Raw genomic sequence first — 19,313 nt, forward strand, 5'->3', positions numbered from 1 at the left:
AACAAATATTAGAGTTTCCATAGCTAGGTTCGTACCCAGGATAACATTCACATACCTCGGGAGCAGAACAGTTGCCGTTGGTACATTCCTTAGAACAGTGAGGGATGCAAATATTCCAGTATGTGCTTTTAATGTATCCATCATTACAGGAACATATGTTGGGTTCACTGCAGTAACTATTGATGCATTCCTCTTCACATATTGGGACACACGTGTCATTTCCTTCAGTGTTTTCATAACCATTCCAGCAACTACAGACCTCAGGGGCAATGCAATCCCCAAACTGGCAGATGGAACAGCTCGGGACACAAAAATTACTTGAGTTAAAAATTTCAAAACCTTTCCTACATTCACAAGTGTCAGGTTTCACGCACTCCGAATTGTGGCAACCAAGCGGGCATACGGGGTTACAAATGTTTTCGAACTCTTCATCCGTTTCATAGCCGGGAAAACATTCACATACACCAGGTTTAGTGCAGTTCGAGTTTACACAAGTTCTTTCACAATAAGGGACGCAAGTGTAAGGATCATCCTGAGCGTAAACGTACCCATTGTCACAAATACATGTTTCAGGAGCTTTACACTTAGCATTTTCACAATTTCTGGAACAGATAGGATCGCAATAATACTTATCAAAAGAATTTAATTGGTAGCCCATGAAACAAGTACATGTCTCAGGATTTGAACAAGCAGCATTTACACAGTTTTTGGAGCAAACGGGACTACATATATGAGGATTAATCTCATTCTTAACAAAGCCTTCATAGCACGTGCAAAACTCCGGGGCGGTGCATTGTCCATTTCTACAGCCTTTGGAACAAAATGGAGAACAAGAATGGGTATGTTGACCCCTTACAAAACCATCAAAACAAGAACAGTTTTGAGGAGCAGAACATGTTGCATTAATGCAGCTTGGTGTGCATATTGGAAAACATGTTGCATCGTTCGATTGATGTTTTTCATAGCCTGTAAAACACGTACAGATATCAGGTGCTGTACACTCGGCATTACGACATACTTCTCTACAAACTGGTTTGCAAATGTAAGTGTCTAAAGGGTCTTTTGAAAATCCATTATTGCACGAGCAGACATCTGGTGCTGTACATTTTCCATTTAGACATTCTCTACTGCAAACGGGATAGCATCGGTAACTGTCGGAAGTATCCTTCTTATAGCCAAAATTACAGGAGCAAACTTCTGGTGTAGAACATTTTCCATTTTGGCATTCTTTACTGCAGACTGGATTGCATTTATAACTGTCTAAAATATCTTTCTTATAGCCATAATTACAGGAGCAAACTTCTGGTGCAGAACATTTTCCATTTTGGCATTCTTTACTGCAGACTGGATTACATTTATAACTGTCTAAATTATCTTTCTCATAGCCATAATTACAGGAGCAAGCTTCTGGTGCAGAACATTTTCCATTTTGGCATCTCTTACTGCAGATTGGGTTACAACTATAACTATCCAAAGTATCTTTCTCATAGCCATCATCACAGGAGCAAATTTCTGGTGCAGTACACTCACCAAATTGGCATTTTTTCCTGCAGACTGGGTTACATCTATAACTGTCTAAATTGTCTTTCTCATACCCATAATTGCAGGAGCAAACATCTGGTGCTGTACATTTTCCATTTAGACATTCTCTACTGCAAACGGGATAGCATCGGTAACTGTCGGAAGTATCCTTCTTATAGCCAAAATTACAGGAGCAAACTTCTGGTGCAGAACATTTTCCATTTTGACATTCTTTACTACAGACTGGGTTGCATTTGTAACTGTTTAAACTATCTTTCGCATAGCCATAATTACAGGAGCAAACTTCTGGTGTATAACATTTTCCATTTTGGCATTCTCTACTGCAGACTGGATTACATTTATAACTGTCTAAACTATCTTTCTCATAACCATAATTACAGGAGCAAACTTCTGGTGCAGAACATTTTCCATTTTGGCATTCTTTACTGCAGACTGGATTACATTTATAACTGTCTAAATTATCTTTCTCATAGCCATAATTACAGGAGCAAACTTCTGGTGCAGAACATTTTCCATTTTGGCATTTTTTAATGCAGATTGGGTTACAACTATAACTGTCCAAAGTATCTTTTCTCATAGCCATCATCACAGGAGCAAATTTCTGGTGCAGTACACTCACCAAATTGGCATTTTTTCCTGCAGACTGGGTTACATCTATAACTGTCTAAATTGTCTTTCTCATACCCATAATTGCAGGAGCAGACATCTGGTGCAGTACATCTTCCGTTTTTGCACTCTTTACTGCAGATTGGGTTGCATTTATAGGAATCTGAGGGATCCTTTATGTAACCAATATTGCAGGAGCAGACATTTGGAGCAGTACATTTCGAATTTTCACACGTTTTATTGCAAACTGGTAGGCATACGTAGTTGTCAAAAGGATGTTTCTGGTATCCTGCATGACAAGAACAGAAATTTGGTGAAGTGCATTCTCCATGTTCACAATCTTTATTGCACACTGCGTCACAAACACAGGAACTCCAGTCGGATTTCTTGTACCCGGAATTGCAAGACCAGGTCTCAGGAGCAACACACTCCGAATGCGCACACGATCGGCTGCAGACTGGGACACACTCCCCCCCAGTGTTAGAATAACCTCCACAGCAAACCGTCTCCATCTCTTGTTCTGTGTAGTCCTTGAACAAATAGAACATTTCATACACATTGGTTGTCTAAATAAATGAAATAAAATAATAAATATTGTATTAATTTGACTATTACTGCCTTACATGAATATGTTTGCTTTTAAATCCATTAGCTAATGGAAAATATCAGTATGGTGGGCTTTATTATTTGTAAACAAATCTTTAATTTCGCTCTTGTTCAATTTTCTCGATAGTGGATCAATATCAAAAATCATACAAATTTAAAACTTTATAATTTTTTATATTTATTCGTCTTGAAAGGTGGTAGTTGTTAACATTTGTAAAAGGGAATAGCAATATTTAAGTTACTAAGTATAGTAAAGGAAAACATAAAATGGTATTTAAACCGTCATGTTATTCATAACACTTTTTTTGTTATTCAAAAAAAAGATTTTGTATTTCATAATTGTTGTTATTGGCAGTCGTGCAAAACTATGATCATATATTCGTTAAAATATGTTTAAAAATGTATTTTAAAGATTATAAACCTTGCATGATGGTATTTAATATGTCCTAAAGGCTATCATTTCATTAAAAAAATGACCATTTCATGTCAGGGAGTGTTGATGGCTGAACGGTATTAGTCGTTGGAATTTGGATCTGAGTTAAGGATAGTGCAGGTTAAATCCTATGTATGAGCGTAACACCAGTGCCATCAGTTATTGTACTATATAGATTCTCCTGCTTATTCTGTTTTATAACATCCTCTTAATGGCCAATGGCCCAAGAGAACGATAGAATAAGTAAAAGTTCCATTACTCTGGCCATTTATGATATACTATTTGGCAAAACAAATTTTCAGTAATCCATGAAAAGATTTGTATATATAAAAATGAATCGCTAAAAGCGTTGCTAAGCGCTATTCCCGAGAAGGGCTTAACAAATTATTTTTTTAAATATATCCTTTGAAGTGCGAAGAAGTTATTGACGACGAGAAAAATAGAATAAGTATCCCGGAATATTTCATAATTTTGAAAAAATTATGATAATATTTACGAAACATAATCTAAGGCTAACTGATGCCAAACAGTTGTTGACATTTTCAGCTTAAGTTCGCAAAAGAGGCAGAAACATTTTTGTTTACATTTAAATTATAGAAAATGTTAGACATACAGTGCGTAATAAGTAGTATAATGCACGTTACAACACAGAGTTACTATCTAATTGTTACTTTAGATTGCACCACTGATGAATAAACCATTTAACGCATTGGGAGTACTATTTCAACCCTGTTATACAATCCATATTAATGAACAAAGCTGAGAATTTTTGCACGTAAGGTAATCGAAACTGGTTGTCTCCCTTGACATTGCGTATGGCATTTTTAATGTAAATTAAGGAATAACAAAAGGATAGTGCACTTATTCTTATACCTGAATTAGAAGACACGCGGTGGATAGATGATTTTTTTCAAATTATTATTTTAATCTAGGTTGGATCCCAAAACACAAATAAGCATTAATTTTCTTGGTCAGTGCAACTACATTTACTTAACTGTGGAACTTTAAATACATTTGACCGGGAGTGAATTTAATCGGCCGGAACGGACACTTTTTGATCACAGTAACTTTTCGGAAGAAAGTAAACATTTACATTTTCTTCATTGGCACTAAAAAGCAAACTGTAAGTATGGCATTTTAAAATTTGTTAGACCGGATGTAAATAAGAAGTGCTGTTGTTAGACGCATATCGACATTAGTAGATCTTGAAAATCAACACATGTATTATTTCAACATTAAACTAAGACACTTAAAATATCTTAGACAGAAAGTAAGTTAAAAGAGCCGAATGTAGATGGTTTTGGATCGAAGTTGACTTCTGTTCGTATACAATTTCTTGATCGGTACAAGAAGCAAAACCAAACTGTAGTACTGGAAATATCTCAGAATTCACAGAAGCTGCATTAAAACAGACATAAAGTGATACACTTTTTAATCAAATTGGATTTTAGAGATTTATAAGTATACTAGCAGCTACCCGTGGCCTCGCACGCAATTTCTTAATTTTTGCACCTGTATGAGCTCTTCTGGTTCGAGTGAATCATATTTCCGACCCTAATGTTGAGCTTGCCTTCTTCCAACAATCAAAAGAATATGTTAAAGAGTGGTTAAAGAATATTTTAAAATTAGAAAAAAGAGCGAAGTCTTTTTATCACCCTATGAAAGAAGATCGTAGTGAAGAAAAACTGTATGTGTCGACATGCAACATGGTGAACCCTTACCACGAACTCCAATTCAACTAACATTGTATGCTAGGCAGCTAGGACAATATAATGTTCGTGTAACAACGGACCGAGAAACAATTTAATTGTATTTTTTTAATAAACTGTATTAGTTATCATAAAATATAGGATCTAATAACATTTTGAAAATTTGTAATTTTTGTTCATTAACTTTAATTTTATTAAACCTAGCCTTCCAATCAAAACAATAACGAATAATCCAAACCTTTTCTAATTTAATCCTATTAAATTGGTTGACTAAACCCCCTCCCCCATATACAGTACAAATGTGATGTTTTCAAATCCCAATATGTTAGGAGTGTTTCAAGTATAACTACACATGTAACAAATAATTTTCTAATTTTGAACCGTATAATCGAATTTTTTATACAAATTTGAGTCTTTGTTTGTTAAAACCCATACAAATTTTAAATATTATTTTATCAATAGTTTTTGTCAAAAAATAACAGGTTATGCAGTCTTTTGGCTTTGCTGAAAAATCAACCAACATGGACAAGTTCACTAAAAATAATGCTGCATCCTTCGGGTTTCCGAATCGCGTCTGACACCGCAAATAAAAGAAGAGAAAATTAGAAATTTTCCCTGAACACGTTAAAATTACAAAAATCATTGTAATATTTACGTTTCGAAATACAAATAATTAAACTAAACTATTGAAACTTTAAACCTTATTTAATGTTTCATGTTAAGTTCAACAAAGAAGCTGAAAGCTTTGTTCATATTTTATAAAATAATAAATACACAGTGCTTGATCATTGCTAATAAATACAGAGGCTGCTTCTTAAATTGGAGGCAACTGAATTCGAGGTAATTCGCTTTCATGGTTCTCAACCTACCTCACAAGTAGATTAAAGACCGTGTCTGTCTGTGGGACCAAGAGCGACGCGCTTACGGTGGACTACGGCTTGGTTCAGGGCAGTACGCGGGGCCAAATTTGGTTTTATATATATATTAAAAGTATCTCTAAATTAAATTTAAATGGCAATCCTGTTTTATTTGCAGATTACAGCTTAATTTTAATAGATGGTAACGACTGGGTTGATGCTCGTTGTAAAGCTCTACAGGACGTCATCGTCTAAAGAAAATGGCTTGACCAACACAATCTTTCATTAAATACATCAAAAACTAAGTTTATGCCCATCTCTCTCCGGGAGATCTCAGACTATGCCCTCGGCGACCTTGTGGTTCATAATTGTGGCAGTTACAATAATGAACTTTGTTTTTGTGAAATTATTGAAAATGTATGTTCTTATAAATATTTGGGCGACTTCTTTGACAAGCGCTTAACATAGTTTGCTTATGTCGAATAAGTAAAAAAAGCTAAGAAATATAACATTTCGTTTTAGACATTTAATTGAAATTTTAAATTAAAAACCTATCTAACTTGCTTACTTCGCCTATGCACAACCGTTGTTCTCGTTTGGAATAGCCTGGGGTGAAGCGTATAAAACTCTTTTGCAGCCTCTGCAAGTGGTTCAGAATGCAATCTTAAAAGCCGGTTTCAAAATATCTAGGATATATCCTACTGATACTTTATATCAAGAAACTGCCATTCTACCAATTCGAAAAAATCTTCATTAAAACACACCTTGTTCATATTCATAAACATTTTTATACAATTTTCTCTACAAGTCGCATCAATGCAAATCGGTAAATCTTCCTCATCTGCTAATTCTCTCTATATCCTACCTTCTGTATAGAAATATATGTAAATACTTTCCTGACAAACACATATTCAACTCACCGTCAATATATACATGTAAGAAACGCTGGAATGAATAGCTTTATCTTATCAGTGCGGAGGAGGCCGAGGCAATTATCACGGCTGACTACAGAAGGACCTGACTTTTGACCATGTTTCCCCCTCTTAATGCCCCTTCTACAGCATCGATGCCCCTCGATGGTTTTTTTTCCTATTATATATATTTATGTTTTATTTCATAACATTTCGTCATGACATCTGCTAGTAATACGTTAGGTTGTTCTGTTTGTTGACTTTTTGATCCTTAAAATATATCATTCCTGATTTCTTATTTTTTCGCCTCTTTAAATCTTCCTTTAAATTATTTGAAGTATTTACGCTAAATTAATTTTAATATACGTTTTTAGCTTTTGGCGTTCCTGGGCCACTTTAAATTTATGTGTATACTCATTTTATGTAACATGTAACTGGTGTAGTAATAAGATAATGGAAATTTGATAGTAAATTAATACCTAATTAGTTACATAATTTTATTCAATACAATGTATAGTAACTAAGTATATAATTACTTATTGTGGATTTGCTACTACATTTTATTAAAATTTTTCTTAAAAAGTTCTATTTTATTTTCATACTGCACGCATGTAAATATTTTGGAAATAAACTATGATTCAATTAAATTATTTTCAGTTCACAATTGGAATTCAGATAACAGAGATATGGAATAAATCATAGAAAAATATTAAAACCAGAGTACATTATATTGGCCATAAACACACACATTTAGACTTTCTTGATCGTCTAAAGAAGTCAAACTTAATATTGGCTTCGGATACATAATTCACTCGCATCAGAAGTGCTCATACACGTGGAAAGCCTACGGAATCGCATGCGAAACCGCGGGTAAACTGCTGGTAAGGTATACATTGTTAATTTTTACATTGATGTGTTTACCTAGATAATGATTCTATGCTTAGCAAAACTAACGCGAAGCTCACGTTTTAAAAGTCTTAATTTTTTGAAACAGCCAATGTTCTTATACCTAATACATTTATTTTGTCTTGTAGATATTTGAGAAGCTAAGATTAAAATTTTTGGAAAAAGGCATGTTGATATTCCTATTATTTTATCAATAATGTCTTATTTAAATTAATATTCAGTACGAGTAATATTCATATACATTAACTGATACATATCAAATCTACATGTATTTATACTGGAAAAGGAGCTTTATAAACAACTTGTTTTAACGCGAGATATCCTGTATTTAAAAGTTTTAAGACTTTGTGGTTAATCCATTTACTATTGTAGAGTTGTTTGCTATTTTGAACGCTTGGAATTAAATTGTATTTGTACTTACTATGTATACTGGTACGTATTCAGTATTCCAAACTGTATCATAACACGTATTAGACCACAAGAAGCCACAACTTCTGGAACGCATGCTAGACAATCTCTTCCAATCCATCATCGTCATCGAGCGAGTGACACTAGTGGACAAATAAATCCAGATTGAATTAATGCCACTTAACATCAATATCTCAAAATACAAAACATAGGTGAAGGAAAAACCTTATGTCATATAAGGTCTAAAAATTGGCATCTTTAGGATTGTCAGTCATGTTATCATGTGTCACTAAAAGTCGAGATGATTCACAGACACTGGACCAACTCAATCAACGTTTGCAGTATGATTTATAATATTTGTTGAATCAAATCTATTTAGCCTATAGAATATCATTTTTTTTAATAAGGATAAACTATTTTTGATCGATAATTAATAATGTATTAAACCATAATAATGAAAGCGGTTAGAATGTACTTTAACATTTTAACAGAAAGCAGGACACTGGCATATCCCCTGATAAGCAGATAATTTAATTATATTATATTAATTGAGAAACATTCATCTCAAGTGAAGGAGTGAAGGACTTAATGATTCTATTTATCGTGTCGTTCAATCATGAATTACTGTAATCTATCATGCAGATTTTCATAGTACTATTATATAAATAGAAATATAATGACTGCAATTGGAGCGCTTTTGTCTAACGAATATGTTAAGTACAGTTAAATATCCTATTACTAAAGACTGTCTTAAATTTAATAACAAAAGTGCAGCTTATTCTATTATTTATACTTATTTTGTGTTTATATTACATTATTATGGATATATCAAGGCAAACTCGACTACGGCACTGGAAATATCTTATACTGATAGAAGATTACGAGAGTCAGAGGTAAAACTTTTTTTCTGACAAAAGTAGATTTCCGAGATCTACATACGTATATAGGGTTGTTTGACTGGGGGAATAAGGCACCTACGAAAACAATCCTAGTACCGTAAGTGAATTTAGTAGACGTTCGGAAGTAGACGCCTTTTAACCTAAAAAGGCTTCTCAGTCCTAGTAAGTACATATTTTCGTCGACACATCAAGGCAAAGTCTGCTACGGCACTGTAAGTATTTAGACCGCAAATACGAGTACATAACAAGCGCTAAAAGTGAACACTTTGACCGAAATAGGTTTTCGAGACCTATGTATTTGTATTTTCCTGATTGAAGTCTACAAGGCAGACTCAGATATGGTGACGGAAATATAACTAATTCGAACCTGGAATGCTCCTACACGTGCGAACATGATATAGAGTAAGGTAAATGATCCTCTTAACCATGATTGAAAATTACTATTGACTTGATAACAGTAACTGCGTTATTACAAAATACTGTTATCCCTTTGCATTGTTTAATATAAACCGATACATAACTAAAATGTTAATGGAATTCTCCTTTGCAATTAAACGCATATATTTTTGACTGTAATAAAGAAATTTTTATCTACCAAGAAAGGTTTTTTTAGAAAATATATCGAATAATTTGGCAATAGGGTACCAAGGCTGGACCTCATTTGTGTACATAGTTATACCGTTCTAAATTTGTTTGCAAACTATAAGACTTTTAAAGGATTACTTTTATATCTATTGTATACAATATTAATGTTTGTGTGCTTTCCCACATTGAATATATATATATATATATATATATATATATATATATATATATATATAATGTCCAAAACAAAATCAGATAGAAAATTGCTACACCATCAAAGGCATAAATAAGATCCCTGAATATTCAAACAAAAGCCTTAATAGATTTAAATTGAAAAAAAGTGAAACTGCACACCAATTGGTGCTTCAGACAAGACATCCAAGGGGTCTTAATTTAAGATAAATTTAGTTTTCGTCAACTTATTCACACACGTCATGCCATGGCCCATCAGCTGCTGATCTACTGTATTTATTTATAATGTTTGTTTTTCTTGTTTGAGTTCTAACCTAATGTTTTTTCACAATTTATGTAAATATTTATACATGTATATTTATCTGAAGAAGTGTACCTAGATGCACGAAAATTTATAAATGTTTCAAACCAATATACCGTGGTTTATTTCTTAAGAAGAGAATAACCTGTTTCTGTAAATGTGTGAGACATTTGGCACCTAACCTCTCTTTGAAGATTGAAAATATATATATATATATATATATATATATATATATATATATAATACATGCAGCATCATTGTGCCAACCAACTAGTTTGGTTACCTAAAATCTTTCACAGATTAAAATTAATACCTTCAGTAACCATGCAAACCTTTAAATCAATAATAAATAATTTATTATTCCAACGACGAATATTCCAATACTGGAAACATTGTTTTAATTTTTTAAATTAACAATGGAAAATACCCAAAAATCAAGTTTTCCTTTGAAATACTGGAGTTAAAGCTTAAATTGCTCTAGAGGGACAGTAATGCATTAATCTTAAGTTTATGAGATAACTAGAAATATTGATGCCGGAGGACGCTAATTCAGTGAAGTGACCGTGACCATTTTCTGAATAAGCTATCGAAATCCCTACCTTATTGTAATATATCGATGTACCGATTTAATTAAGGATATATGCTACTTAATTTAAAAAGCAACACGACAATTTGTATTCTTAATATGCATTGACCAAACCCTTATTATTGACACTCATGTACTATTTTCACATCAATGCCATATTATTTTCTAACTGCTCGATAGCAGGTAAATAAACAAATACATAAACAATAGAGTATCATACGTTGTATACAGATCTAAAACATTTGTACTAATATAAAAACATGTACTTGCAGCATGTTAATGAATAAACATACAAAATTTAACATAATTTATATATATATATATATATATATTTATATATACCTTTAATCATTTCATTCATACACGTATATATAACAAATAAGTGCAACTCACGTTGTAGTTACTGTACACAAGCCCATTTGAGTGTCTTTAAAACCTCGCAAGGCAGCGCAAGGTTTGTAGATGTAAAGGAGGCCGATGAACAAGACCAAAGTTGGAAACCACCTAAACATAAATAGCTATTAAAACATGTGCTTTTTAACTAAAAAAAATAATGAATATCTTTACAATAATACTAATAAAATATTAATTTTTTTAGCAAATACCCTAAAGGAAATGGGTTATTTTAATTTATCTCAACCAAAAGCAAACATGAAGTATAGAAGGATGAAATACTTCCTACGACCTTTATCCCTAAAACACGAATTGTTGGAATTTTAAACTCTCGCTTGCCGAGCAAAAATGCTAACTATTAAATGTTGCTCCATACCACTGTATACTAATTATATTTTGTTTGACTGTTTGTGTCACACACGTATTTAAATCAACAAGATGAAATATTCTTATAAGTTATAGTTAGCCGTGTCACATGGGTGCTAAGTGTGGACAAGGATGGTGGCCGATCTGCCACATTAGTGGTATGTCGGTAATGGACGATAACGTTATTCTGCCAAATGACTCTTCCCAGGAACTCCTTCCCAAAGATGATTGAGTGCAGAATCGTAGTTGCCATTAATTCTGATGGCAATACACTTAGATATCCTTGTGTGTTTTACGTTACAGTGTGTTCTACACAACCGAAGCTACGACGTTTAGATTTTGAACATATTATGCTATACTTTGGAAGACCTATGAATTTAAAAATGTAAATAGCTAGTTCTATCTACTAATTTCAAAATAGCTGCTTGTTAAATACTGTCGTGTTTAATTCCTAAAATAAGTCACCCTTTATAGAGCAATTTAAATAATAGGAAAATTCTACTTTAATTTTTGTTTGTTAAAAGAAAGAGAATTTGATTGATTAAAATTCAACAATTAACACAGCTGTTCAATTTTTCTCAATCAATTTGCATATTAAATTAATAATACGAAAGCGAAATAAATCATTTCCTAAAAGGCCGTCAAACTTTTGGGGCACTATTAGCACACTAAAATGATTTCATGTACAATAGTTAAAACTTTTAAATACATGTACTGATAATTTAAATATCACCTGCTGCTTGTTGAAACAGTTATTGTTAAATAGCTAAATTGATCATAGCATATTTAATAAACACACACACACAATGAGTGATTGAAATTAATTAAAATTCAATAAACTGTTTTAACATTTTGTTGTTGATATTTAATTCCGAGTAGACAGTTTTAGCTAATTTTGTTTTTACTGCTTATATGTTCTTATATTACAGATTTGTTTTATTATTGATAGATTGCTTTAGTAATGCAAGAGAATTACTATATTGTAGTATGTTTTCATGTTCTAAAGTTAAAAGCCAATTTAAAAACAGCATATTTGTATAAATTTGGTTATTAATAATTTCATATTTAAGTAACTTAAGAAAAATGTCAGCACATTAATTTTTGTAACATTTTATGAAATATAGTAGAGTTGATGTTTGTATAAAATAAAACATATAATTAAAATATTATAATAGATCTGATTTTTATGGAATTAAAAAAAGTTTTAAGGAGTCGCTGAAGAAACAATTGTAGTTTTCCCAGCGGTAATGTTTTAGAAAAATAGCGTATATTTAAAATATTTACGTTTAAGTGTTACTAAGATAACCAGGTCAGCGGGGAAAACACAAAACATACAGAAAACTAAAAGTTTTAGGATGAGGGTTTATTGCAACTATTTCTTTTTTTCATGTATTTAAAATTAATCCTATTTTGGAACCGTACGTACGATATATTTATTTTTTAAATAAACATTGAATTTATTATCTTGGGTTCCTTCAGAAATATTTAGATAATTCCTTCAGTTTAACGTTTTCATGTATGAGTTTATTAATAACCCCCCCAACCTTACTTATGAAAGAAATTTTTGAAAGATTTTACAAAACAACTTTCAGTTTTTGGGGGAACAATTGGATTTGTGGTTTCAGAAATAAATAAATTCTAGGTCCTTAATCATCTTCCTACCTGTAGGCCTGAGTAATTACTAATAACAAAAATTTTTAACTCTACGCTGTGAGACAGTTGGGCGTCGATCTCTCAACTATAAATTATGAACACTTGTAATAGGGTAAAAGCGTCTAGATTTTGAAAATACCTTTAGGCGCAAAATATAAAATCTAAACCATGAATTACCATTTAAGTTTTCCGGTTCATACTACGTCGACACATTTATATTCTTGGAATATCTTAACCTCGCTGTGGAGAGCCGTCTCCAGTCAACACACGTTATGGCTATCTCACAGTAATATCTACAGTCATCCATTGATGGGGATGGATAAATAACAAACACTCTTATTAGGGCAGACTCCATAATGACTTGGACGGATTTCCGCGAATACTTTGGACGCCTCCACACCACTGAGCACAGTACTATATATATCTCGTATATCTCGTCCGCCCATATCGCTCGCGGAACTATTAGCTTGGAACATCCTAGTGGACGCACATGCGTCGTAGATAACGTTGTGAAATGTTCTTTAAACCGAATCGGATGATATGTTGACTAAAATTATGCCTATTTACAGCGATGCCGAGCTTTTAGTGCAAGTATCGTTTCGACGTTATATGAGTCGAAAAATTTAAATGTTAGTTATGACACTGGACCTGTAATCATGAGAACAATAATTCCGGTATTTAATTAAAATATTTGGTTCAGCTGTTAAAGCGTGGGAGATTCTCCATCCAGTTCACTAAATAGAACAAGTATATTTTAGCGTTACTGTTCAGCATAAGGTTTCAAATTATCTGTGATGTTTAGTGTGCAGGAGTCTTTCACCTTTTTCTTTTGACTTAAATGAATCTTTTAAATAATCAATGTAATATGTGTGTAGAAACATAGAAACAATAAATAAAATTTACAACTACATATTAAAATATTTTAGCAATTAATACAATTATCTTCTTTCAATAAGAATGGTTTTATTTAAATTTGAATGCCATTTTTAGTACTTAAACTGTTGTATATTTCAAAGTTTTAAACTGAAAATTATCCACTGGTATGCCGAATTCCAAATACATGGATTGTTTTACCTGTTTAAATGGTATTGGCCAAGTATTATACTCATCACTCTTATATTTAACTATATTTTAGACACTATATAGAAAATGAAATTGTAACTAAGATCCCAAATCTAACACAGCCTTTGACTGACAGGTCGAAATCTCTTTACAATTGTATACTAAAAATACGACGATAACTGAGTATAGAAAAACCATGCATACTAGTTTTGTTTTATTCAACCTTACATACTTCACTTTTGTGAACCCTCACATGGTATCAATAGATTCACAAATGTAAGTAACTATGCCTTATCGCACGGGTCGCTATGATTCGGCACATGGTACTGGTCGGGAATAAAACGAGATAATTCTATGCAGAATCCTTTCACTAGCCCTACGCTATTTCCACTTTCTATAATTTAAACAAGACGATGTTTTGTAAAATCAAAATTATTATGCTAATTACCAAGGCAATGACAGATGTATTTATCAAGACCGTATGAGATTTTATGGTAATTTTATGTAGATACTATCAAAAGGACAACTTCACTTTTCAAATACCTTTTATGTTTAGTTCGTGTATGTGTGTTAGGATGGCATTTGTGAACCGATGTTTCCGTCTTAGCACATTATCTCAGACGAATTACTTAACAGCAGCTGCTTTGCATAGTATATTGTATTGGTATTAAATTGTTCTACTCTCAGTTTTTAAAAAACTAATTTTTAGTTTGAACTTTTTTGTACATTAAAAAGTTGTACGTTATGCAATTTATAAGACATAAAGCATCTGTCTTGTGTTTCATAACAGTTACTGTTTGGTAAAGAATTTACGCATACGTACTAGTACAGGGTGACCGCCGGGAACCGGACGTTTTTGGAATTGCTAGTACACGCTCAGCCAAGATGGGAGAGGGGGGAGATTGTGGTGAATGACTTCGCTATACAATGCCATTTTAGTAGCCATGGAGCAGTGGACAGTGGAGCATCGCATGTTTGCATACGACGCGTATGTGCAAAATGGCGAATCTGTTACAACGGTACAACGGATTTTTCGCACTCATTTCAACCTTGGACGCCATGGTACGGTTCCTACCCGCAATACTATTCTCATGTGGGTTCAAAATCTGAGAACGACAGGAGTTATTTTAAAGAAAAAATCTCCTGGCCCAAGGAAGACCGTAAGGACGCCGGAAAACGTCGACAGGGTGAGACTAGCCCTCATTCGGAGCCCAAGTCGTTCAGCAAGAAGACATGCAAGTGAACAAAGGTTAAAACGTGAATCAGTGCGGAAAATTTTGCAAAGTGATTTAAAATTTCATCCCTATAAAATGTGTGTTGTTCAGAAGCTATAGGAAAGAGATTACGCTCAGCGAGAGGACTTCGCCGTTCACATGCAAGTGTTGCTCGAAGATAATGACAGCACAATAATCATTATGAGTGATGAGGCACATTTTAATTTAAATGGAGAAGTTAACGAGCAAAATCCTGTCTAGATGTGTAGACAGACATGAACACGTTTATTTTCAACAAGATGGTGCCACACCGCATACTGCTCGCTTGTCAATGGCTGTGGTCCGTCGGATGTTTCCAGGAAGGCTCATTTCCCGTTTCGGCGACATCCAGTGGCCCCCAAGGTCACCAGACTTGACGACTTGTGACTTTTTTGTGAGGGTACCTCAAATCACAAGTCTGCAACAACAAACCTCGCACCTTGGCAGAGCTAAAGGATGCAATCAAGACCAAAGTGGCAGCAATTGATCAAGAGCTTCTCGAACGTGTACATGCGGATTTTCTTAAAAGGTTAGAAACCTGCATTCAAGAAAATGGACACCATCTATTTGACGTTATATTCCATAAGTAACATTGTTCTTAAATGGCATGTAATTACAAACATTCCTATGTAATAAAATAAGTTTTATGTTAAAAAATAAGTGGTTTATGTTTATTTAAAAAACGTCCGGTTCCCGGCGGTCACCCTGTATATTTCGCATTTTACTAACATTGAATAACACTAGATTAACATACATTAACAGTTCTTGATTGTTAATATATCTTAATCAATATCCATAATGTATTAAGACAAGCACTCCATTTACCATTAAGTTTAGCTACAAAATCCATTATATTTCTATTGTTGTAAATAAAGTTATTCCTTAAGTAGATAACTATAACAATCATACCTAGATAGATACACGACAACTTTAAAATATACCCACACTATGCAATAGTGGGTATTGAAATTTCTGTGGCACTGAACAATTTTGACTTTCATGGACACATTTATTGCACGGCTCTTTTAAGATAATCAAACTTTTGCATTTAAAAGTTTCATGGTATAAACTGGAGAAAACAATACAAACTGCTAAAGCCATTTAAAATTAACTTTGTTTTAGACTAGTTTTGGCTTGAGAGTCAAACGGTTATATCGGGATAAAACCCGACGTAATATAAAAAAGAAACAATCCATATGATCTAACATGGTTTTAAATGTATTAGCCTTTACCCAAGATACAAAATCATATTTTTATAAGTTTTGAACAAAACTGAACAGAGTGCGTATCTTGTGGCATTATATAAAACATGATTGGTATGAATATTTTATCCTTAGACAAAATAGTTAAACAGGTATTTTTATGAAAGACTAAATACTTTTTAATCAAATACTACAAGATTCAGCATTCTAAAAATACAAATTACACCTAGATAACGTACCACGAATTACAAGTTTAATATAGTTTCATTCAGTAGACTTGGATTACGAAATTCTTCAATTACTTGGTTCATATCTTAATTCATTTATATTGAATATCAAATTTCAAATTTTGAACACACGTTCATTACTGGCGGAAGTTAAAAAGGTTGTTGGATCATGAAGTGTGAACGCATTGTCAAACGCACTTACATCTGATAGGTAATTATATGAGGAATGGACGTATGTGTTTTTTATCACCTAAATCTTTTATTAGTACTATTTTCAAATAATAATAAGACCAAACAAGTATGTATATGTGTTTTGAAATAGTTTCCTATAAACGATATTGGTTTTCAATTCTCATAGTGGTTGAACTTTATATGGTGTAACCTCCTGCGTATATGTGAATAATTACATAGCACTCAGAATGTACATTCTTATATTAGAAATTAAATAGACTCACATTAAACTTATTCATCTCATTAATCTGTAGATATAGATATCCTAATCACCATATGTTCCTATCATTTATGTAATAAAATGTATTTATATGAAAATTAAAACGTTCTATTTTTATACTAGCTTATTTGTTATTGTACAAGTATACCTTTTTATAAATACGTAAATAACAGTTTATAAGTATTTATTATTATTAACACAATTTCAGAAGGATAGGAAAACTTTCAATTATAACCGAATAACTACCAATTTAAAACGTATAAAAGTGTATGATTATATATTTGTCATAAGCTTGTTTTTATGGAGTAAACATTTACATAGGACATTTTTTTACCAACGCCAATATATTGATTGTGTATCTAAAGAAACCCAATTAAAAGAAAATAAGTATCTAAGCGAAAAGATCAGCAGAAATTCAGCTTAGAAAGTTTGCTAATTTACAAACTGCTGGTCTCATCTGAGACGTTGATAATTGCTTTGACAAATTATAACTTCAAAGAATTAGTTGAATTTCAAATCTGTTCAGGTAATGTTCAGTTTTTATTAGTTATAATTAAACTACATTGTAATATTAATTTCTTATTATTTAATTATTTTATGACTTTCATTAGCGATTTAGAGTATTCTTAACTTAATTGAGTCTTTAAGACAACAATAATATGAATGGAATATTTTGTAAGCAACCTTTTGATAAAAAGCCAAATTAAAAAATTAATATTGTATTGCATAATCTGAGCAGGAATACATTACCTAATTTACAAGCACATAGTATAAGCGTTCCATGTAAGTTGCTTTTCAGTACAAAATGTAAAATATTAATTGAACATATTTGGTGCAAATATAATTGATTACAAAAATGATTAACCCACAAAACATTGAATATTTTCTGAAAACAAAATGAGCTTTTTGAAACGTCTGGCTAAACTGAAGCTGGCTGTTAAACATATGTTTGAAAAGTGTAAGAAGTTTTAACAAGTGATTAAATTATACAGTTTGGATACAGATTCGGAAGAGAAGTTTCCTGCCTTAACATTTCATGCGTATGAAATTTCAAGCTGCTTCAAAATATTGAATATAAAATCAAGAAAAAAACACAAAAACTTTTAGATGACAGGCGTATGAATACGGCCATGAGGATGGCGCAAAAATAAACATATTAAAATATTAAAAAATGATTCAATGTTCAAAGTTTTAAAAAGAAAACGAGGAAAAGTTTGAAGATGATGAATTTATTTCAGGTATTATGAATAAAACCTAATAAGATATTAATTATGTATTTCCTTGTATATTAATATTTTTTAATTTATCGAACAACAAATTTTAGTCAAAATAACTATCTTACAATCTACTACAAATATAAATCTGTATATTTGTGAGTGATTACTCACAATAACAATAATTTACTTATTAATTATATTAATAATAGATTTACTTATTATTGTTAGTATTTGAAGCTTAAGCGATCAAACTTAAAAACTACGGTCATTTGTGAACAAATGGAAACGTATCTGTCGCTTGTTTTGGAATAAATGTTTTAAAATCGCATCCTAAAGTGAAACAATAGTCTAAGAATATTTAATTTACATAAAAGTACGATATTTTCGATAAACAAAATTCTTGTCAATTTATCTTTTGAACCTAGAAAAACGGACATTAGTTTACATAGAGGCTAAAAGTGGTCACCTTTATAAGATAAGCCACGACTTTTAATCGCATACATTTACTGAATAATTCTAGCTCAAATAAAATATAGTTTTACCGGTGCAAATTACAAAACATGGCTACAGCTTAAAGACTACGCGAGTTGACAGTATTAATTAAGGGTTTTGAATAAACATATATCCTAATAACTAGATTTTGAATACTTAAAAAATGCATTAAATTGAGTAGAGAGAGAACAAGCTGACTTACATGCGACACTCCATGGTAGACAGAGGATGAACCCAGGAAGCTGGAAGATAGCGTTGTCATCGTGATACATCTTCACTGAGTCATAAACGTTGTTGTTAACCCAGAGGCACTTTTTTACTTGTTTGTTATTTATGCACGGTCAGATATTAAGGTCACGTGTATGTTTTATATTGAAGTAAAGATATTTGTTAAATTGACAAGTCTATTGAGTTAACTTAGTAGTGTACATTTTATAAATATGATATTAAATATAA

The 19,313-nt window shown here is 32.2% G+C and overlaps 1 protein-coding gene across 1 annotated transcript; it reads right to left on the reverse strand.

Annotated features, from left to right (window-relative positions):
• Positions 1-1,978: 1,978 nt before the first annotated feature.
• Positions 1,979-19,089, reverse strand: LOC124354353 (von Willebrand factor D and EGF domain-containing protein-like). The gene is made up of 4 exons (XM_046804736.1): positions 19,060-19,089; positions 10,935-11,045; positions 7,992-8,121; positions 1,979-2,678 (listed from the first exon to the last, which is right to left on the reverse strand). The coding sequence occupies exons 1-4, from the start codon at positions 19,071-19,073 to the stop codon at positions 2,091-2,093; spliced, it is 843 nt and encodes a 280-aa protein (XP_046660692.1). The 5' UTR covers positions 19,074-19,089; the 3' UTR covers positions 1,979-2,090.
• Positions 19,090-19,313: the final 224 nt, after the last annotated feature.

This window comes from Homalodisca vitripennis, chromosome 2 (genome assembly GCF_021130785.1).
Source record: "Homalodisca vitripennis isolate AUS2020 chromosome 2, UT_GWSS_2.1, whole genome shotgun sequence".
Lineage (NCBI taxonomy): Eukaryota > Metazoa > Arthropoda > Insecta > Hemiptera > Cicadellidae > Homalodisca > Homalodisca vitripennis.